The sequence below is a fragment of the Colossoma macropomum genome, unplaced genomic scaffold (genome assembly GCF_904425465.1).
Source record: "Colossoma macropomum unplaced genomic scaffold, Colossoma_macropomum, whole genome shotgun sequence".
Lineage (NCBI taxonomy): Eukaryota > Metazoa > Chordata > Actinopteri > Characiformes > Serrasalmidae > Colossoma > Colossoma macropomum.
This window is the reverse complement of record NW_023494789.1, coordinates 25,074,342-25,091,055: the sequence shown is the minus strand read 5'-3', so window position 1 is coordinate 25,091,055 and position 16,714 is coordinate 25,074,342. Positions and strand designations below refer to the sequence as shown.

Here is a 16,714-nt window from a genome sequence, read left to right as displayed (position 1 = left end):
ATAATAACAGCCATAATGTGGTCAACCATTAGGCTGAAAGAAGCCTCTGAATATCACTCACCTGCGGGCGGGCACAAAAGAGAAGTGGGCTGCAGTGTTGGGAGAGAAATTGCGAGGGCTGTCCAAGGGGCTGCTCCCTGCAACAAGCAGAAAGAGAAATGAGCTATGCAAGGCTTCACATTCTTCTATTATCACATTCTTAATAAATCCTCCATGAAAGAGCCACAACAGAAGTGAAAAGGAGGCCATGAAAAGAGAGCAGCAAAGTTCAAGTTCAGATTCATAAAAGTTCAAAACAGACACAAATAACATATTAAGTTGATTTTCCATAAATGGATTCCCTTCATTATATGGCATCCCTCTTCTTCCCTACACAAAAGCTCCCTTTTAAGTTACAAAGTACTTGAGGAAAAGCAGAAAACTCAGTGATGGCAGGGGTATTGAGATGAAACAATGCTTTGATCACTGCCTCTCAATTTTTGAGTGTTCTACTGAATGCTCAGCCCTTGAAAAATACATTACAGATGAAGAAATAAGCAGAAGAGACAACAGATCTCTCTATTAATGGAGTATTCAAGTGGAGTGTTGCTGTATGACTGCTGTATGAATTTGTTGAGCACTAGAGGAAAACTTAGGAGTAATTCGCCACAGAAGGTACAGGCAAAAAGATTAAAAAAAATATTCAAAGAAGGATTAATTTAATAGAAAAGCCTAGATGTCCAAATATTCTTATCCCCTAGCTCTTTTGACGCAGACAGGATAGGTGATGACATGAATGGGCCAAGCAAATAATAAAACTATGAAAAAACTACTTTGTTGGAACAAAATTCAAAAACACCTATCAGACTTTTAACTTACTTAGACTTCAGTTTAAAACTTTTTGCTTAACAAATGATTAAATATTCCATTTTGTGACTTATAAAACAACAGCAATGCCTTTGAAAGCTTACCAAAGGTTTCGGTAGTGACTGTTTCGTTACAGACAATTTTAGCTAATTTTGTATGTAACTCAAAAACAAAAGCCAGTACATGACTAGCTTGTTGTACACACCTGAAGTTTACTCAACTGGAAAAAATATTTTGTTTTGTCAGTTTCGGTAGTGACAATTTTAATGTTAGACACTGACATTCAGACTTTGGGATACGTTTATTTCAATGGGATTTAACTGCTTACCATGTGCACACGAGGAACAGGGATGCAGTCTCGCTTCCTGCTGTAAAATGCAGGACGTGCCTAAAATAAGGCTAAGACTAGTTACTTGCATTTATTCTATTGATTCTAATAATGAATGGTGTTTTCATAAAAAACGCTAATTGCTAAGATAATTGGTTTTAAACATCTTGAGTATGTGTATTTATACATACATATACATATAATATTTACTGAGAAGCAAAATTTTACTCCGTTTTTAAAATCAGGTTTAACTGAGTAATCATGATATCCCCAACTGAGACTTACTATAACGAACACTGGACCCTAGATTCTGTAAAAGCCTTAATTTCTGGTCCCCTTGAGAACAAGGCGCAGTTCCAGGCATCATTAATAAAGCCAGTCAATTTGAACAGTGGGGCACTCCAATGCCCGGCTGAGTGGCGAGACTGGGGTCGCATCCCTCTGCACATTAATTATGCATTTGCCAACCGGTCGCTGTGCCAAATATTAAATATTAATGAATGCATAATTCTTTGTCAGGAGGTACGCACGAACAGCTGTGCACAGCTGGACTGGGACGTAGAACGTGGATCTGTCACAGAAAAGTGTTCATTTAAAAACAAACCCAGTCACAGAGGGACTATTATAAAGGGCTGGAGATCATTCTACAGCAGCATGCTATATGGCTAACAGAGAGGCCTTTTTCAGGTTGATGAATAAAAAAGATTCAAACAGAAGATATGTTATGTAGAGAAATACATATGGGAGATGTTCATTACTTTGCAACCTACTTACATGGAATGATTAATGAATATCAGTTGTGCTTAACAAATTTGAAAACTTTGAGGGATTCCTCCCTTTTCTGTATCTACGCCTTTCATGCAGTCACTGTGAGAATATATAATGCGCTACAGGAACTTTGTGACTGTATTTACTGGGGAAACATGATAAGGACAAACTTTTATATTGCAATCTGACTTGCAATTTAATAAAATACGCTAAAAATATATTAGCGAACCCTTAACATGATGTGGCTAGGAAACAACCTGCATAATTATTAACCAAAATTATTTTAAGTGTGCTGGATGACATGAAGACCTTTGTTGTGATTGGTCAGGGTGCTTACAACACACAATAAAAAAAAGTAACAGGTTAGAGGATCATTTGCACATATCAGACTGCTGCAGTATCAGCACGGTAAAGGCCAATATCGCAATAAACGATACACTGTGCAGCCATAGTGTGAATAGGTAATACCAAAAGATGGGAAGGGAGAAGGAGGGATCAAATGTAATTGTTAAGCACGGAGGAAAACGCATAGGCTTGTAGATAAACTGGTAGAAGAAACCACAGAACCCACAGAGAAAAAAGCATTTCGAAGCTAATGCGTGACAGTTTTCCTATTACCGAGAATTGTCCCAGATTGTATTGAGTGGGAGAAGCTTAGAAATATATGCTAACTCCCATCACAAAGCTACAGCCATTACCTTACTGAGCAAGCCTGCCACTCCTTAATGACTGTTTCCTTGTCTTCTATCATGCTAAAGCTACTTCTCGCATCAAAATCTGGTGAACAGCTGACAAAGAAATGGCTGCAATTTGCACTGGTTGATAATGACGTACCCCTTTGTGGAGTACATTTTTGTACTGCTCAAATAGCCCAACATCAAGAACTAGGAACAGAGCTCCAGCAGGCTACTACTACTACAACAACTACAGACAATAATAATAGTAATGATAATAATTGCTTAGATAATGATAGTTCTTTTTGTATAAATGATAAAATACACAACCTGCAAAACATTACCGTAAAGCAACAACACATCATGCTCACATCCAAGGACATGCTATACAATTTGTAACGAACAATAACACTGCCATTTTTAACTTGGCGCCAAGGCTCTGTCAGTCTTGCTCCATCGGTCTGCCGCCTGCTTCCCACAGAACTGTTGACAGAATGTAAGTTACGATACAGCAGATTGGACACCATTAGCTGCATATTGGAAACAAATTGATGAAGCTGTTCCATCTCAACCTTTTCTTTTTTATTGCGTATTTAATAAACTCCTGTGTTCTTATCCTTCACCACCCTGTACTTTCCTCTAGGGGTGGGCCATATGACGATATGACAAAGCCTTTTTGAGTATGCCATTGGTGGTGTTATTACTTCTATAACACTGAACAACTGCATGCATCATAAGCAAAGACACACAGTGTCGCTGATTTGAAATACTGCTTGGATGAAGCACCAATGGCTACTTGAGTGATAATGGCACCCCCTTGTGTAGAACTGTCAGCATACTAAACAGTGAGTGAGTGAGTGAGCGCCATCAAGTAAGTTCTGACTCCTGGTGACCATATAGAAAGTGCTTCTTCAGACTGTCCTGTCTTCTGTTTATTTTACCAGTTGTTTACCAGTTAATAAGGCACTGTTTCACTGGAGCATTGGTATATTGTGATATTTACCATGCATCATCAAAACCATCATCAAGTACTGTAATATTTTTGCCCACATATATATCCACTCTTACTTTCCTCTCAATTTAGAAACATTCACTTAAACCTTGACTAAATCCACCAAAACATGATCTTAATGCTCTCTGCACTTTCTCTGTTCTTCAGTCCTCCCTTTACATGCCAATCACTTGATCCCTATGTCTGTCTCTTTATTTATCACTCCCTTTCTCTCTCTTGCTCCTGTGTTATCTCTTATTGAGTAGCAGGGCCTGCTTAAACACATGAGCAGTGTGTGTGTGTGTGTGTGTGTGTGTGTGTGTGTGTAGAATGCTGGTACAGCCTAATCCTTTAACTCAGGTAGAGCACACAGTGTGGATCGATGTGAGGATGTGTCTGTCTCAGCAAAGGGACACGAGTGTAATGTTATTTCCCGCTTCAAGAGCACAGAGGAGGAACAGATCGATGCAATTAGACTGATTCAGCATGGCAAAGAGCAAGTTTAAGCTGTCTGACACATGGACTGTCATGATCCGTCACTGCTTGGCCTCACGGAAGGATGAGGAGGTACACTGCACATGAATACTGTGCAGAATACTATGCAGAAATCAACAGGTGAGGAAATGAAAGCTTGTTTCTCCAGTTTTCTTTTCCTGCTACACACCTAATGCAGTCACTGCTGTACTAGCTCTAGAATATCACTGTTTAAACTACACATCATATACATCACTTGCTTCATATACAGGACCAATCAGATGTTTGGAGAACTTTTTTTTTATTTTCTCCACAACTTGGTCAGTGTCAACTCTACTAGTGAAGTCTCCTCATGACTTTACCAAACCAGGAGGATGAAGGCTGGCACATGTTTCCTCAGAGACGTGTGAAGCAAGGAAGCAATGCGTTTGGAAGAAGAGTAACTAGTAATTCTGTTACATTAAATAACAAACCCCTGGGTTGGCTAGCAGGGGGGGTGGGAGAGAAGAGAGAAAGAGAAAGACCAAGGCCAATCATGTTCTCTTAGACTCCTGGCCAAAGATAGCTATGCATTCATTCCAGGCATTGAGCCTGTAATCTCCATACTTTTAGACTACTGTGCCACTTGGAAGCCCCCAAGCCTGACCTCTTTTTAAAATGTCTAAGGAATAATTCATTTTCACTGTTTTCAAAAAGGTAGTTACATAAAAGCAGATATCTTCTCAGCAAGCTCCAGATTTTTTATTGAAACTCCCTGCCTCTGCATAGATCTGTTTAATTCTATCACCAGCACATCTGGTTTAATTTAATGAAGGATTGAGTTCCTTCAGTTGTGCACGTTCACCCCCGAAATAATAATGGCTAGATCTAAACAGCTTTCCATTTAATGTGTTGCTGCAAATCAACAAAAAAATGTGCATTAAACTTCTGATTGACAATGTAATGTGTATTAAACAATTTGATATATCTGACATAGGAATGGCACATAGTATGTGTGTCCTCTCTACGCACATACAGAGGTGACAAGACTGCCTAGCTCAGAGGCTAGTGCAGTGGAGAATACAGACAGCATGTGAGTTGCTCACACATTCACAGTAAACCTATTCATATGATTATGACGTGCCTGGCAGTGAAAGGTTAATCAGATGGATTAGGGGAGTAGGACGACTTTTGTATGAGACGAGCGCTCTGTATAAAATGCCAACTGCCAATCTACTGATAAATCCTTCTTCAAATTACAAATGATGACTGCCAGACAGTTGGTCTAGCCTATATGAGTCATATTTCAATTCCCTTTATGTTAAATTACATGATTGTTGGCATCAAACGTGACATTCATTTATTCATTTATTTACCAGTGTGTCCGTGTAGTGGTGAATGAGGTCTGGGTAGAGTGGGAGAGGTGCTGGACGTCACTATCAGGCTTTTCCTGTTGCTGGTCCGACAGCTGGGGAAAAACACAAACAGACATAAATTAAGTGTATAATTACTGTTATAGGCTTAAGGAAACATCTCAGAGTCATAAATGTGCACCTACAAATGCCACTCTGAACTGAGCACACACTGCCTTGTCTTTTGAAACTGCACTTCGTATTAGAGCACCAGTTTATGAGGAAAAAATGGCAATGTGTCATTCATAAAACCCACTTCCCAAGTGCCATACAGCAGTTCAGAATGGAAAACAAGCACTTCAGTTAGTCACTCTTGCGTCTCTAGCCAGGGAAGAAACTGCCTCCATTTTAGCAGGCTCAAAGACGACACTAATAGCGACTCTCTCTCCTGCTGGCTTAAATGTTAAAAGCCTCTCTGGAGCTGACAAAGGGGAAAAAAAAACTCCTCACAGCCCACACTCCAGCTCGGTTTAACCCGGAGACCTCCTCCAGCTGCTCTAATTCTACCTCACGCTCCACTGAGGACAGACTGGATTTCTGATTGTAGAACAATTTCTCAAAGAGCAGCAGGCAGAATGGAACAGTTAGGTGTGAAGGTCCTTTACGCCCACACATACAGAGTTAACACTACGCAGAGAAAGAAAGCTTGACTGCAGAAGACATCATAGCGAGAGAAAGTTATGAATGGTCATTCAGCAGTGAATGCTATGGTTCAATACTAGGGTTAGTATGATATATAAATGTTTCATACTAACACTGAGGCCGATAAATGTTGCAGCACTTTCTCCCTCTTTTATCGGCAGTTCTATCACTCAGAGTGTAACGCATGCATGAGGAAAAGACGGCTACAGCACACTCACAGCAGGAGGGATGGAGCGAGATAGGTGGGGAAGAAAGAAACAGTGCGAGAGCGTGAGAGAGAATAAATTACTCTGAATCCTATGCTGATGAAGGTGCAAAAATTCAGTCTTACTTTTCTGCCTCATTGCGTATGCAAGGAGATCTTTCCTTGGCATGCGCTGAAAGATGAGAGACAGCTGACCAATTCTGTAATGCCTCCTTACAAGCTGCACCAAAAAATACACTACAGATCAGCTAAAAAGGTTATTCAGAATCATCCAATCCCTTGACAATTTTTATCTAAGATCTCTCTGCAGAATGATATCAGAGTGAGCATATTTGGTATTTCTATGGCTTACACTTCACATATGACTGGTATTACAGATAGGGGTCAACTTTCAAATATATGAGCTGTCTTCAGAGTTTAGAAAGTGAAATACAAATTATGATTTTGATACTCAAATAAGCTTCTCACTAATGTTACATGATGTCTGAAATCTGCACTCCACCTTAAGAAAGTGAAGAGCCTGCATCTTATGTTTTAATCGGAGTTTCTTATCAGTTTAATTCAAAGAAGGAAATGTACAAAGACTACTGCAGCCAGCTAAAGGCTACTGCATAGGGGGCGTCGGCAGAGGGTCTCCGGCCCCAGATGGTAGATCAACAGAGTGCAGCTATAGCACAAATGAAGTGTCACAGACAAGCATGACAAACATCAAGTTCAAGCTCGTTCTGTGCTCTATATGTATAGACGTTATGGAAAAAAACTTTCATTACATTTGTTATCACTTTACTTACTCTTCACAAACTGTTTTTGAGCTAAAAGATTTGAGGTGACATACAATGTGACTAGGCTAGTAACGTTAGCTGATATGACAACACACACACACACACACACACACACACATACATTGTCATGGTGTACATTTCAAGCCACCTACTCTGGATTTGTGGTTTGGGTTTAGTACAGTACAGCAATACAAAGACGCTGAGAGGCGTCACCTTCTCTCATGACATCAAGTGTGCAGTAGCCTGTTGTCTTGTGTGTGGGGGAGGTTGATTATTAGAATTTTTGTAAATGTCTTACAAATTTGAAAAACATGAACATTTGAAAAAAAAAATTAATTAAAAATGTCCATCCCTAATCGCCATGCAACTTCATAATCTAGGCTTCTGGGATCATTTTAATACTGCAACAATAACCTAAGCTGCATCAGTTAGGCCTAATTTTTATGTGACTGATACTAAATATAGTCTGGTTCCATGTGTGGAGTGAATCATCGCAGTGCAGCAAGTGAGCTGGTGAGATGAAAGTGTGTATGTTTTGTGTGCATGGGCACAGAGAGAGAGGACTAAAGTGACGCTAGTAATCCTTTTTTAACCTTTCCCACCTTCACCCTTCCATTCTTCTAAAAAGTTAGCCCTGCTTTTCTATACAGTGGGGACATTTTTGTTCCCAAATGTCCCAAAACACACACACACACACCCACACCCACACCCACACACCTCTCTAGAGTTATGCTATGCCTCAAAAACACTCATACACCACTCACTATTTGAAGCATGAAGTCAACAAAGCAAAACCCTAGCATGCCAATGTTCTACAGGGGCTCATTCTGGTGAAACACTCCAGGGAACACCTCAGCTCTAGTCCACCTTTTTACAAACACAGCGAGAGTGGATACTGACAGAGGCTTGAATTAACTACCTCAGAGAAGCTAATGAAGTACAAGAACAATGCACTTTTCAAGAGGAAACGGCATTAGATTTCTTCGGACAGACAAGCATACAGAGCTGCACTCATTAAAATGATGTCACGTCACGATGGCAGAAATAAAGGAGGAAAATAAATAAATAGAAGCTGAATGCTTTGGCACGTTTGCATACTAATAGCATGAACAGCTGTGCCGAGTTTATGGGCGTGAAATGAAAGTTGTGTCTTAATTACAGTAATCCAGGAAGGAACTGTTTTAACCAGCATCTATGTGCAAAAAAGGAATGGAGAATACATTACAGCTGTTTATTTCCATTTTAATTTGGGGTTCATTTTAGTTGATGTGGTTTAATGTGAGTTTATTAAGGTCCTTACATCTAATTAATTGAAGGACTTCTGGTTCTGTTTGTGTATGCTCTAATTAGTTCAGACAAAAAAGTTTTGAATACAAGCTGTGACATTTGCGTGTTTCTATATGCAATTTGGAACAAAGAGCCTCTTGGAATAGAGAATGCAACTCGATGTGCTCTTTTTACTTGCAATGAACCAAAGATGGTTGGTTTGGGAATTGCAGTTTTTCTTATTTTTAAGTTTGTACTGTTACGCTTTCTTATAGCTACCTTAAAAATGTACACATGGTCGGATACTTGCATTTGTGTTTGTGTATCATTATTATACATTCAGCAGGGAAGGCTACACAGCTTTGAAAGTAGGTCACCCAAGGCCAGCTGCGAGGGACAGCCACCTGACCCTTTCACTATCATTTCCAACCCCATGATACTAAAATATGAGCACATACACACAACAAAGGAAAAAAAAGCAAATGCAACAGAGCACACCAACATACATGTACACCCTGAGCATACAAGCTTTACACTCTGATCCAGCAGATTTGGGCAGATAAGAGCGTGTGGAAAGTCTACATGGGTACGCAATACTCATCCCACGTCTTGCTACAGGCCTCCCAGATGTGTGTGAAGCTTTAGTCTCCAGTCTAGATCAAACCTGAGAGGCTATTACAGGAGCCTAGGTCTCCAGCGTGCCCTTCTGATCTTGCAGACAAGGGGGGGGGTAAAAGGATAGCAGAGAAGAGGTGATTTGCCATTCATGGGAAAGGAGGTCGAAACTCAGCGGGAGACAGAAAAAAGTCACAGACTTAAACTACCTCTCTTTGCTGTGTGATGAAGAACAATAGCAACTCTTTTTTTATTCTCTCCCTCACTGTGGCTGAGAACACAGCTGCTAAACTCTGCAAATCTGAAGCACCATATCTGTGCCATAGAGTTGTTATGCATTTCCATGTTGATGACACTTTAACTACGCATATATGTGTGCAAAATGCTGACCCCAAGTGTACTAGTAGTCTTTCAGTGTGTTGGTTTTGCAGTGTAAAACATGCTAACCTTAGCAACTTGGGGTAATGATACACTTTAGTCTAGTTTAGGCTGGTTTAGCCTTTAGCAGGGCTTGTGTGTCCATTAGTCTTGCGTGCGGTGCTAGTATAAAAAAGAGGCTGAAATCAGGTATTTCGGTATTCATTCCATTTTATCACAAAACGACAGAGAAAATACACAGACAATTCAGATAATACACAGATAATTCAGTGAAATGCTGATTTTTTGTTTTATCAGGTGTGCCTTAATGTTAAAGATGTGACTGAGAAGACATAGTTCTACCAGGTAAAGACTAGGCCAACAAAATTATGGCAGCTGCTGTTAGTAAGGTCCAGAAACAGTGAAAAAAAAATTGACTAGCTAACATATTGTCCACCTGTAAAGGCTCATTTATACTCTCTTTATGTACAAAAATAAATAAGTCCATTTCAAATGATGTAAACCTGTCCAAATACTTCCATGCATCCTTTATGTTGGCACTGATGTTAAGCATTACATGCACTAGAGGGCAGTTCAAAGTCAAAAGTTTCTGACAACAACAAACTTCATAGCCACAGCAGAAGAGGTCATAATAATGTACCTACTACAAAAAAGACAAAAGAGGCAGCGCTGCAGGTGGTGGTGAACTGTGAGGGCATTAAATACTTTGCAACATGTGGATGGAGAAATTTACTTATATTACCAATGAGAGAAACATACACTATGGCATTGTGTCTCGTTTGAACTATTGGCTGCAGTGCCCCCACTGTTTCTGGTGGTACTGCTCCGTTTTGTCCCTATCCACAAGATTTCAGAGAACAAATACGTATGAAATGAACACAAAGAATGGACAGAAAGTTCTGTCCGTATTTGTATTTAACACTGCGCATAAATGAGCCTTAAAAGGCCTCATCACCATCCAGTGTTGTACCAGTAAGCTCTGTTAACTCAACAGATCCTCTGAAGAGATTTCATATTTTATTTATCAACAAGAAAACCTACCGATTTCCCGATTTACCGATTTTGGCTGTTTTTGAAAAAAAAAAAACATGAACTGAAAAGCATTCCTCTGTGTGCTTCTACACCAGTGCTGCCACCTAAAAAGGTAAGCCTACAGCATAACATTAGTGTCGGCCATTTTTTCTTGTTTTTTTCTTCCTTATAAACAACCATTTATTAACCCTTAAGGATAATTTAATATCAAAAGGAGTTAAATCACACATCCCTAGTTAAAACCAGACTTATTGTCTGAACAGATGTGCAGTGGGCTCTCTGAGCAGTGCCACATTACACTAGGCCGGAGACAGCAAAGCAGTGTGATATGAGTGGAGCTCTCCTGTGACCAAGCAGGGCTGCTTTAAGCCATATGCTCACTGCTGGTCAAAAATATAGGGAAAGGAAACCATTAAACCTCTGTATACAATACTGGCATATAGGATTGCATATGAGCAGATGGTCAGACACACTCACACTACTGCATACATACACACATACAAAAACACACAAACAGGGATAGCAGGGACTGGAAACTCCAAAGTGTGTTCAAATAGGATGGGACAGTCCTTTAACCCTTTAAATGGCCAGGACCCACTGTCAGGTCCAAAGTTTTACTGTACATTTCTACAAACCTAAGAATAACTCAGACAGTTTGCACTGTAGTCCATGTAGTAAATGTATAATAAGCCTTAGTATGTTATAAGCTTGGGATTATAAGGGGTTAATTGTCGTTTATGCTTGTCATCATATCCATGATTATGTGCTTCATAGTTTCAGCAAACAGAATAATTTCTGGCCCGAAGCTCGAGCCATCGAACGTCAAAGAGCTGAACAGCATAATTGCTGCTAACAGATGAGATGAGCCTATTAACACTGAACATTGCAATTATGCAGAAACACCTGCTGGCCAGGCTTCTCATCTCAGCCCTGCAGACTGGCGCAGTTTTAAAACCACCAACAGGCAGCCAAACTAAACCCTCCTTGCCTCTCCCCCATGCCGTCTGCTCCACGAACACTGCCATAATTTTAGGTTCAAAGCTAAACGTGATGCCTTTAAGCCTGTGACTCTGTATTGGAAAACAACAAACAACAAAAGCCTCAAAAAAGGTGAGCACTAACAAGAACACACCACAGCTTCATCAATGCAAACTGTGTGCTGAACCCATTTTAGCCATTTAGCGTGACTGAATAATGAATGGTCTATATCAGGTACATTACCAACACAATGTTTTTGTGCAGCTACATTTTTCATTCTAAATTATAGCAGCTCTCCTCTGGAAAAAAGAAACAGGACTGGGCTGCAGTTACAACACACTGCAGGTTATAAAGCAGCCTGCAGATAATCACAAAGCACCCTAATCAGTCCACACAGCACCTAGAGTTGAACTGTCTGTGTGTAATCACAGATCAACTGAGGCACATTCAGGACCTTCTGAAGGCCTCCCACCAGCTAAGTGGCTGTACTGAATGCTGAAATGGTACAAGAGTGGAACGCTGGAAAAAAAAAAGAAAGAGGAAGAAAGTGACTCCTCATTTTGTGTTATCAGGAAAGGAAGCGCGCAAACCACATGATTTAGGAGATCGCTTAGGCTAGATTCAAAAGCTTTTGTCCCATTTACTTATGCATATGAACAAATGCATATCCACAAGCATGCATACTAGGGCTGCATGATAGGGATGAACAAATATGGGAATTGTGGGTCAATACGGTATCCAGTATTTTTCATGTATGCATCTGTCGAAGCTGATGTCAATGTCGATACAAATATTCTACAAACATTTAGAAATTGTGACTAAAGTTATAAATGGAATTAAATTAATATATTGCAGACATTTTTGCCGGTAGCACAGCATAGCACAAACTTTCTGCTTTTCTAGAGTGCAATAAATACATCATTGAAAAACAGTTTGAAATTATGGTCAAATCTAATCCTCAGTCTGATGCCATTTTTTTTGTAAACAATCATTTGTTGATGTCGACATGATTCTTATATTATCATGCATCCCTAAACCATAATATATCTGTTAATTCTTTCTTTCCTTTGCAATACTGATATTGCTTTAAGCTGCTGCAAACAAATGGAGAATCATATATGTTTTACTGTGTGCTGTAACCAAAGCTCAAATAATCCAGATGAATTTATGTAGATGCTATTCAATCAATCAATCAATCAATCAATCAATTTTAAAGTGTTTTTAACTTTGGGTTTTTTCTCCCTGCTTTTTTCAAAATTAAATCTAAGGAAAATATCCATTTAACTATTAAAAAAAAGGTAAATGTGTAAAACAGGGGTGCCACTGAAACATTTCAGCACGAAAACAGTCAAGAATGGCACTTTCGCTTTTCGACTGAAATAAAGAATAGCCCAGAAAAAGGAGAAGAAGAAATGACCTGGGGCTACAACAAACAGTCAAATTTAAGACTTTACAAATCATTTCACAGCGCAGACGTGTTTAGTTTGAACAGCAGCAGATAAATTGAGCAAAAAAAATAAATAAATAAAATAAAAAAAAATAAATAAAAAAGACCAGAACTATTTCATGGTTTTATTAAGAGAGCCATCAACCAAAGTAATCATTCCTTTTTTGCACTTTTTTGAGATGTTTCATGTTCAAAGTTTCACTTACAAGCAAAACACACAGCTGAACACGGTAATACCAGTATTTCAGCAGACTGTGCTGGACAGTGGCTCGCGGGGAATGATGGATAAACCAATGAGCAGCAAACTAACAAAATCAACAGCACAGTGGAAACCCCAGTTCCCCTCAAAACAAGACACAACATAACGCTATGGGAGCAAGAGGGCTACATTCAAGGAGAACTTGTAACATGCAACTACTGTTTTGGAAACTGTGTTGTACGCAATGTTCTCTTGTTCACTCTGCCTTCATGTGATTTTCATGTTCGGTTCATGTCAACCCTGCATACACATGATGATAATGCTACTGAATTAATTCAAGTGATAAATACATAGACCAAATAAGACAAATCACAATTAACTATACTATACAAAAGAATACACTTCTTGTATTTGACTAATACATACAAAAACACACTTCTATGATGGAATTATAATGAGAACATCACACAGAGGCCACATCCTCTTTGCAATGGATGAGAGGTTGCACAGCAAGCACACAAAGCAACAGCACTCTGATAATTCCAGTATTGACAGATGGGAAATTAATGGATCAAAACTTTCTGCTGTGCTTTCAATACCAGTCTAACACTCCCTTAACTGAACATATTTCATTATAATTGCCTGGGATCCAAGCATGAGCATATGCAGCACACATCTGACTTGCTTTCTAAGAAAAATAATAAATATCATAAATTTACACACTGATGTAAATAATGTGTTACATGGTAGAGGACTAGTAGTAACGGGGGAAACAAAGAGGAAAGGAGACAGTGAGAGAGACAGAGAGACACTATACACAATGAATTGATAATTATACTAACTGAAATTCAATTGCCATTGTTCTTGCTTGAATTATGAACTATGCAGCAGAGCTCAATAAGAAACAGAGTAGGAGTGAGCATGTGGCAGGGCTAGTGTGTATAAGGTCAGTCTCACTGATGATCCTGAGTGTGTGAGACAGGTGGTCTGTTCACAGGGAGAAACACACACACACACACACACACACACACACACACACACACACACACACACACACACACACAATTGCTCTCCACAGGGTTCATTAATAATGCAGACCACCTCATCTGCTCACAGGTGAAGGGGGGTGTATACAAGAAAGGAAGATGGTGAGATGGAGAAAGAACATATGAGGGACCTGACACCATTGTTTCACACTAATCTAAACCCTTTTCTCTATCCACATAAATACAAGTTTCCAAGGGCAATGTCTAAGCCCTGGACAGCTAATAGGATGTGGTACAAATCTTAGGGATCAGTAAGAAAGTTGAAATATTCAAACAGTCATGAAAGTTAAAAGTTATTTAGGATTTTTGATGCACAAATACCTTGTCTCTAAAGTTATACATTTCCATAAGAACCATGAAATGTCTGAACTCTTCACATCACCAGAGGAAAGTGAAGAGAACGTGTTTCTTATTTGTTTACTCTAATGGAGGAATCAAGAAAGTACAAAGCACAGCTATAGCCCATAGAATGCGAAACAAAAAAAATACAGGTAAACATCAAACTCAAGCTAATTTTACAGCCTACTTATATAGACTTAATGTAACTTTCAATATCATTTGTGAATTTATCAGGTTATCAACTAACTTTTCACAAACTCTGTCTTCCAGCTCACAGGTAGGAGGTGAAATACAACGTGACTAGGCTGGTTACATTAGCTATTTAAGGTGGGTGGGGTATGAGGGGGTATTATTTGAATATTCTTCCACTAAGGTCTTAAAAATTCTAATATTATATATAATATTTGACTAAGATGTTCATCCCTAATTAGTGTGAAATGCTACCTTCTGGGGGAAATGTTGAGATCAAGATTCCCCCATTTAGGAGATGACTCCTTTGAACCGATGCACCCAGTCAACACTATGATCAGGTGCAGTATACATCTTTCACGCTAATTACAGAAAGTGATCATTACAATTACAGAAGTCCCACAAAAAGAGAAATATTTTTGCTTCACAGTGAAAGAGGCTACAGAAGCTTTGGTGATATCATCAAATTTGGTGTCATAATATCAGTCTTTTGATTCTTTTTAAGCTTAGTTCACTACAGTTACATTTTAAATACCATGAGCATGAAGCTTCTAAAACCACTTTAAGAAAATAGAATAAAAAAAACAACAACAATAAAATAGGGGAGATAAGTGCATGGTCTGCTGCACACAATGACGAGATCACCACAAAGTCAGCTTGTCACTTTAAAAGTAGAGCACAAGCACAGGAGCAAGATCAGTATCAGAGAGAGTGGACAAGTGACAGATTAGACAAGAGCGAGAGCGAGAGAGAGAGAAGATGAGAGAGAGAGAGTAGATGAGAGCGAGAGAGAGAGAGAGAGAGAGAGAAAGAAATCGAGAGAGAGAGAGAGGATGAGAGAAAAAGACAGAGAGAACTCGAGTGAAATGTGGATTAAGAGAGAATGAGGGCAGAGGAAGATAAGGAGAGAAAGGTAATAGGACAAGAGAAAATGAACTTGATAATATAAGAAAAGCCTGGATTTAAACTTGGTTGGAGAAGTGAATTACACTCTGTCAAAGGGAAATGCCACCAATTTTCTCCAAAGTTCTGCATAATTCTGTTGTCGAGATGTAAATAAAGTCATTCAGAGTGGTTTGATGTGAAATGGTTCATTGTAGATAAACTTGACATCAGAATTCTTTACAGTAGTGGTGAGAGGAACCAGTGTTGTGATATCTATTTTATTTGCTATGTAAAACAACCAGTGACCCTACATGCGTCTTCTGAGTTCTTCTATGTAAAAGACCTCTCCACCCTGAATGTACTGACAAATATATGTTTTAGGTCCAAGTATCTTTATCTCAACATTTTATGAAACAATGTCTCGAGCATCAGGTAACTTACTTTAAATCTATAATAAACCTGTGATGTAGCTTTCAGTGGCAATAAACACATCTGGTCCCGATCACCTCCACTCTGAACAACTGTGACTCAGTAAGTTTCTCTGCAATAGTAAATTTCACATCAAACCACTCTGAATGGCTTTGCTTACAGTGGAATTCCCTTTTAAGTTTCCAATACCCAAAATCACAGGATTACAAGCATTGTGCAAAATTAAAAAAATATATTATTCCTGCAAATTCAGTTTGTAAAGAATTAGTACATAATGAATACTTCATTCAGATGTGAAATTGAAGCCATCGGTCAATATATTGATCTCCTATCGCACTGTAGTTACACAGCCAACAGTAGAAGCCTCTCTGTCACTCCCTCTACAGATTGTTGCCTCAGTGTAAAGGTTTGCTGCAGTGAAAAAATAAGCAGCTTTACTCAAAATGATTACAATGAAATGAAACTTCAAAATGCCAGACAAACAGGGGCTGCTAGCTAAACTGTAAAGCTAGATCCTCTGAAGTAGAACAGCTTGAGAAAAAAAAGCTGATCTTGAAAGACCAAATAACAGCAATACTGAGACTTCTCGCAAAGCTAATACTGAGGCTACATAGTGTAAAGACAAATTTCAGGCTTCAAATATATCCGTGGCTGGACCAAAAAATGGGTGAAATAAGCAGCTGAATTTGTGAAACACAGGGTGGAAAGAAAATGAGAAGCAGAAGCTGCAAAGCATGCTATAGCTAATTTCATCAAAGCTACACAGTTGCAGGGGGATGAGATGGGGTTTCTTAAAACAGCTACATCTTA

The 16,714-nt window shown here is 39.1% G+C and overlaps 1 protein-coding gene across 1 annotated transcript in view; it reads right to left on the bottom strand.

Moving 5' to 3' along the window:
• mast2 (microtubule associated serine/threonine kinase 2) overlaps positions 1-16,714 on the bottom strand; it is a 154,841-nt gene that overhangs the window by 27,094 nt on the left and 111,033 nt on the right. The window contains 2 exon segments of the mRNA XM_036570645.1: positions 62-137; positions 5,437-5,528. Of these exon segments, the coding sequence (XP_036426538.1) occupies positions 62-137; positions 5,437-5,528 (168 nt within the window).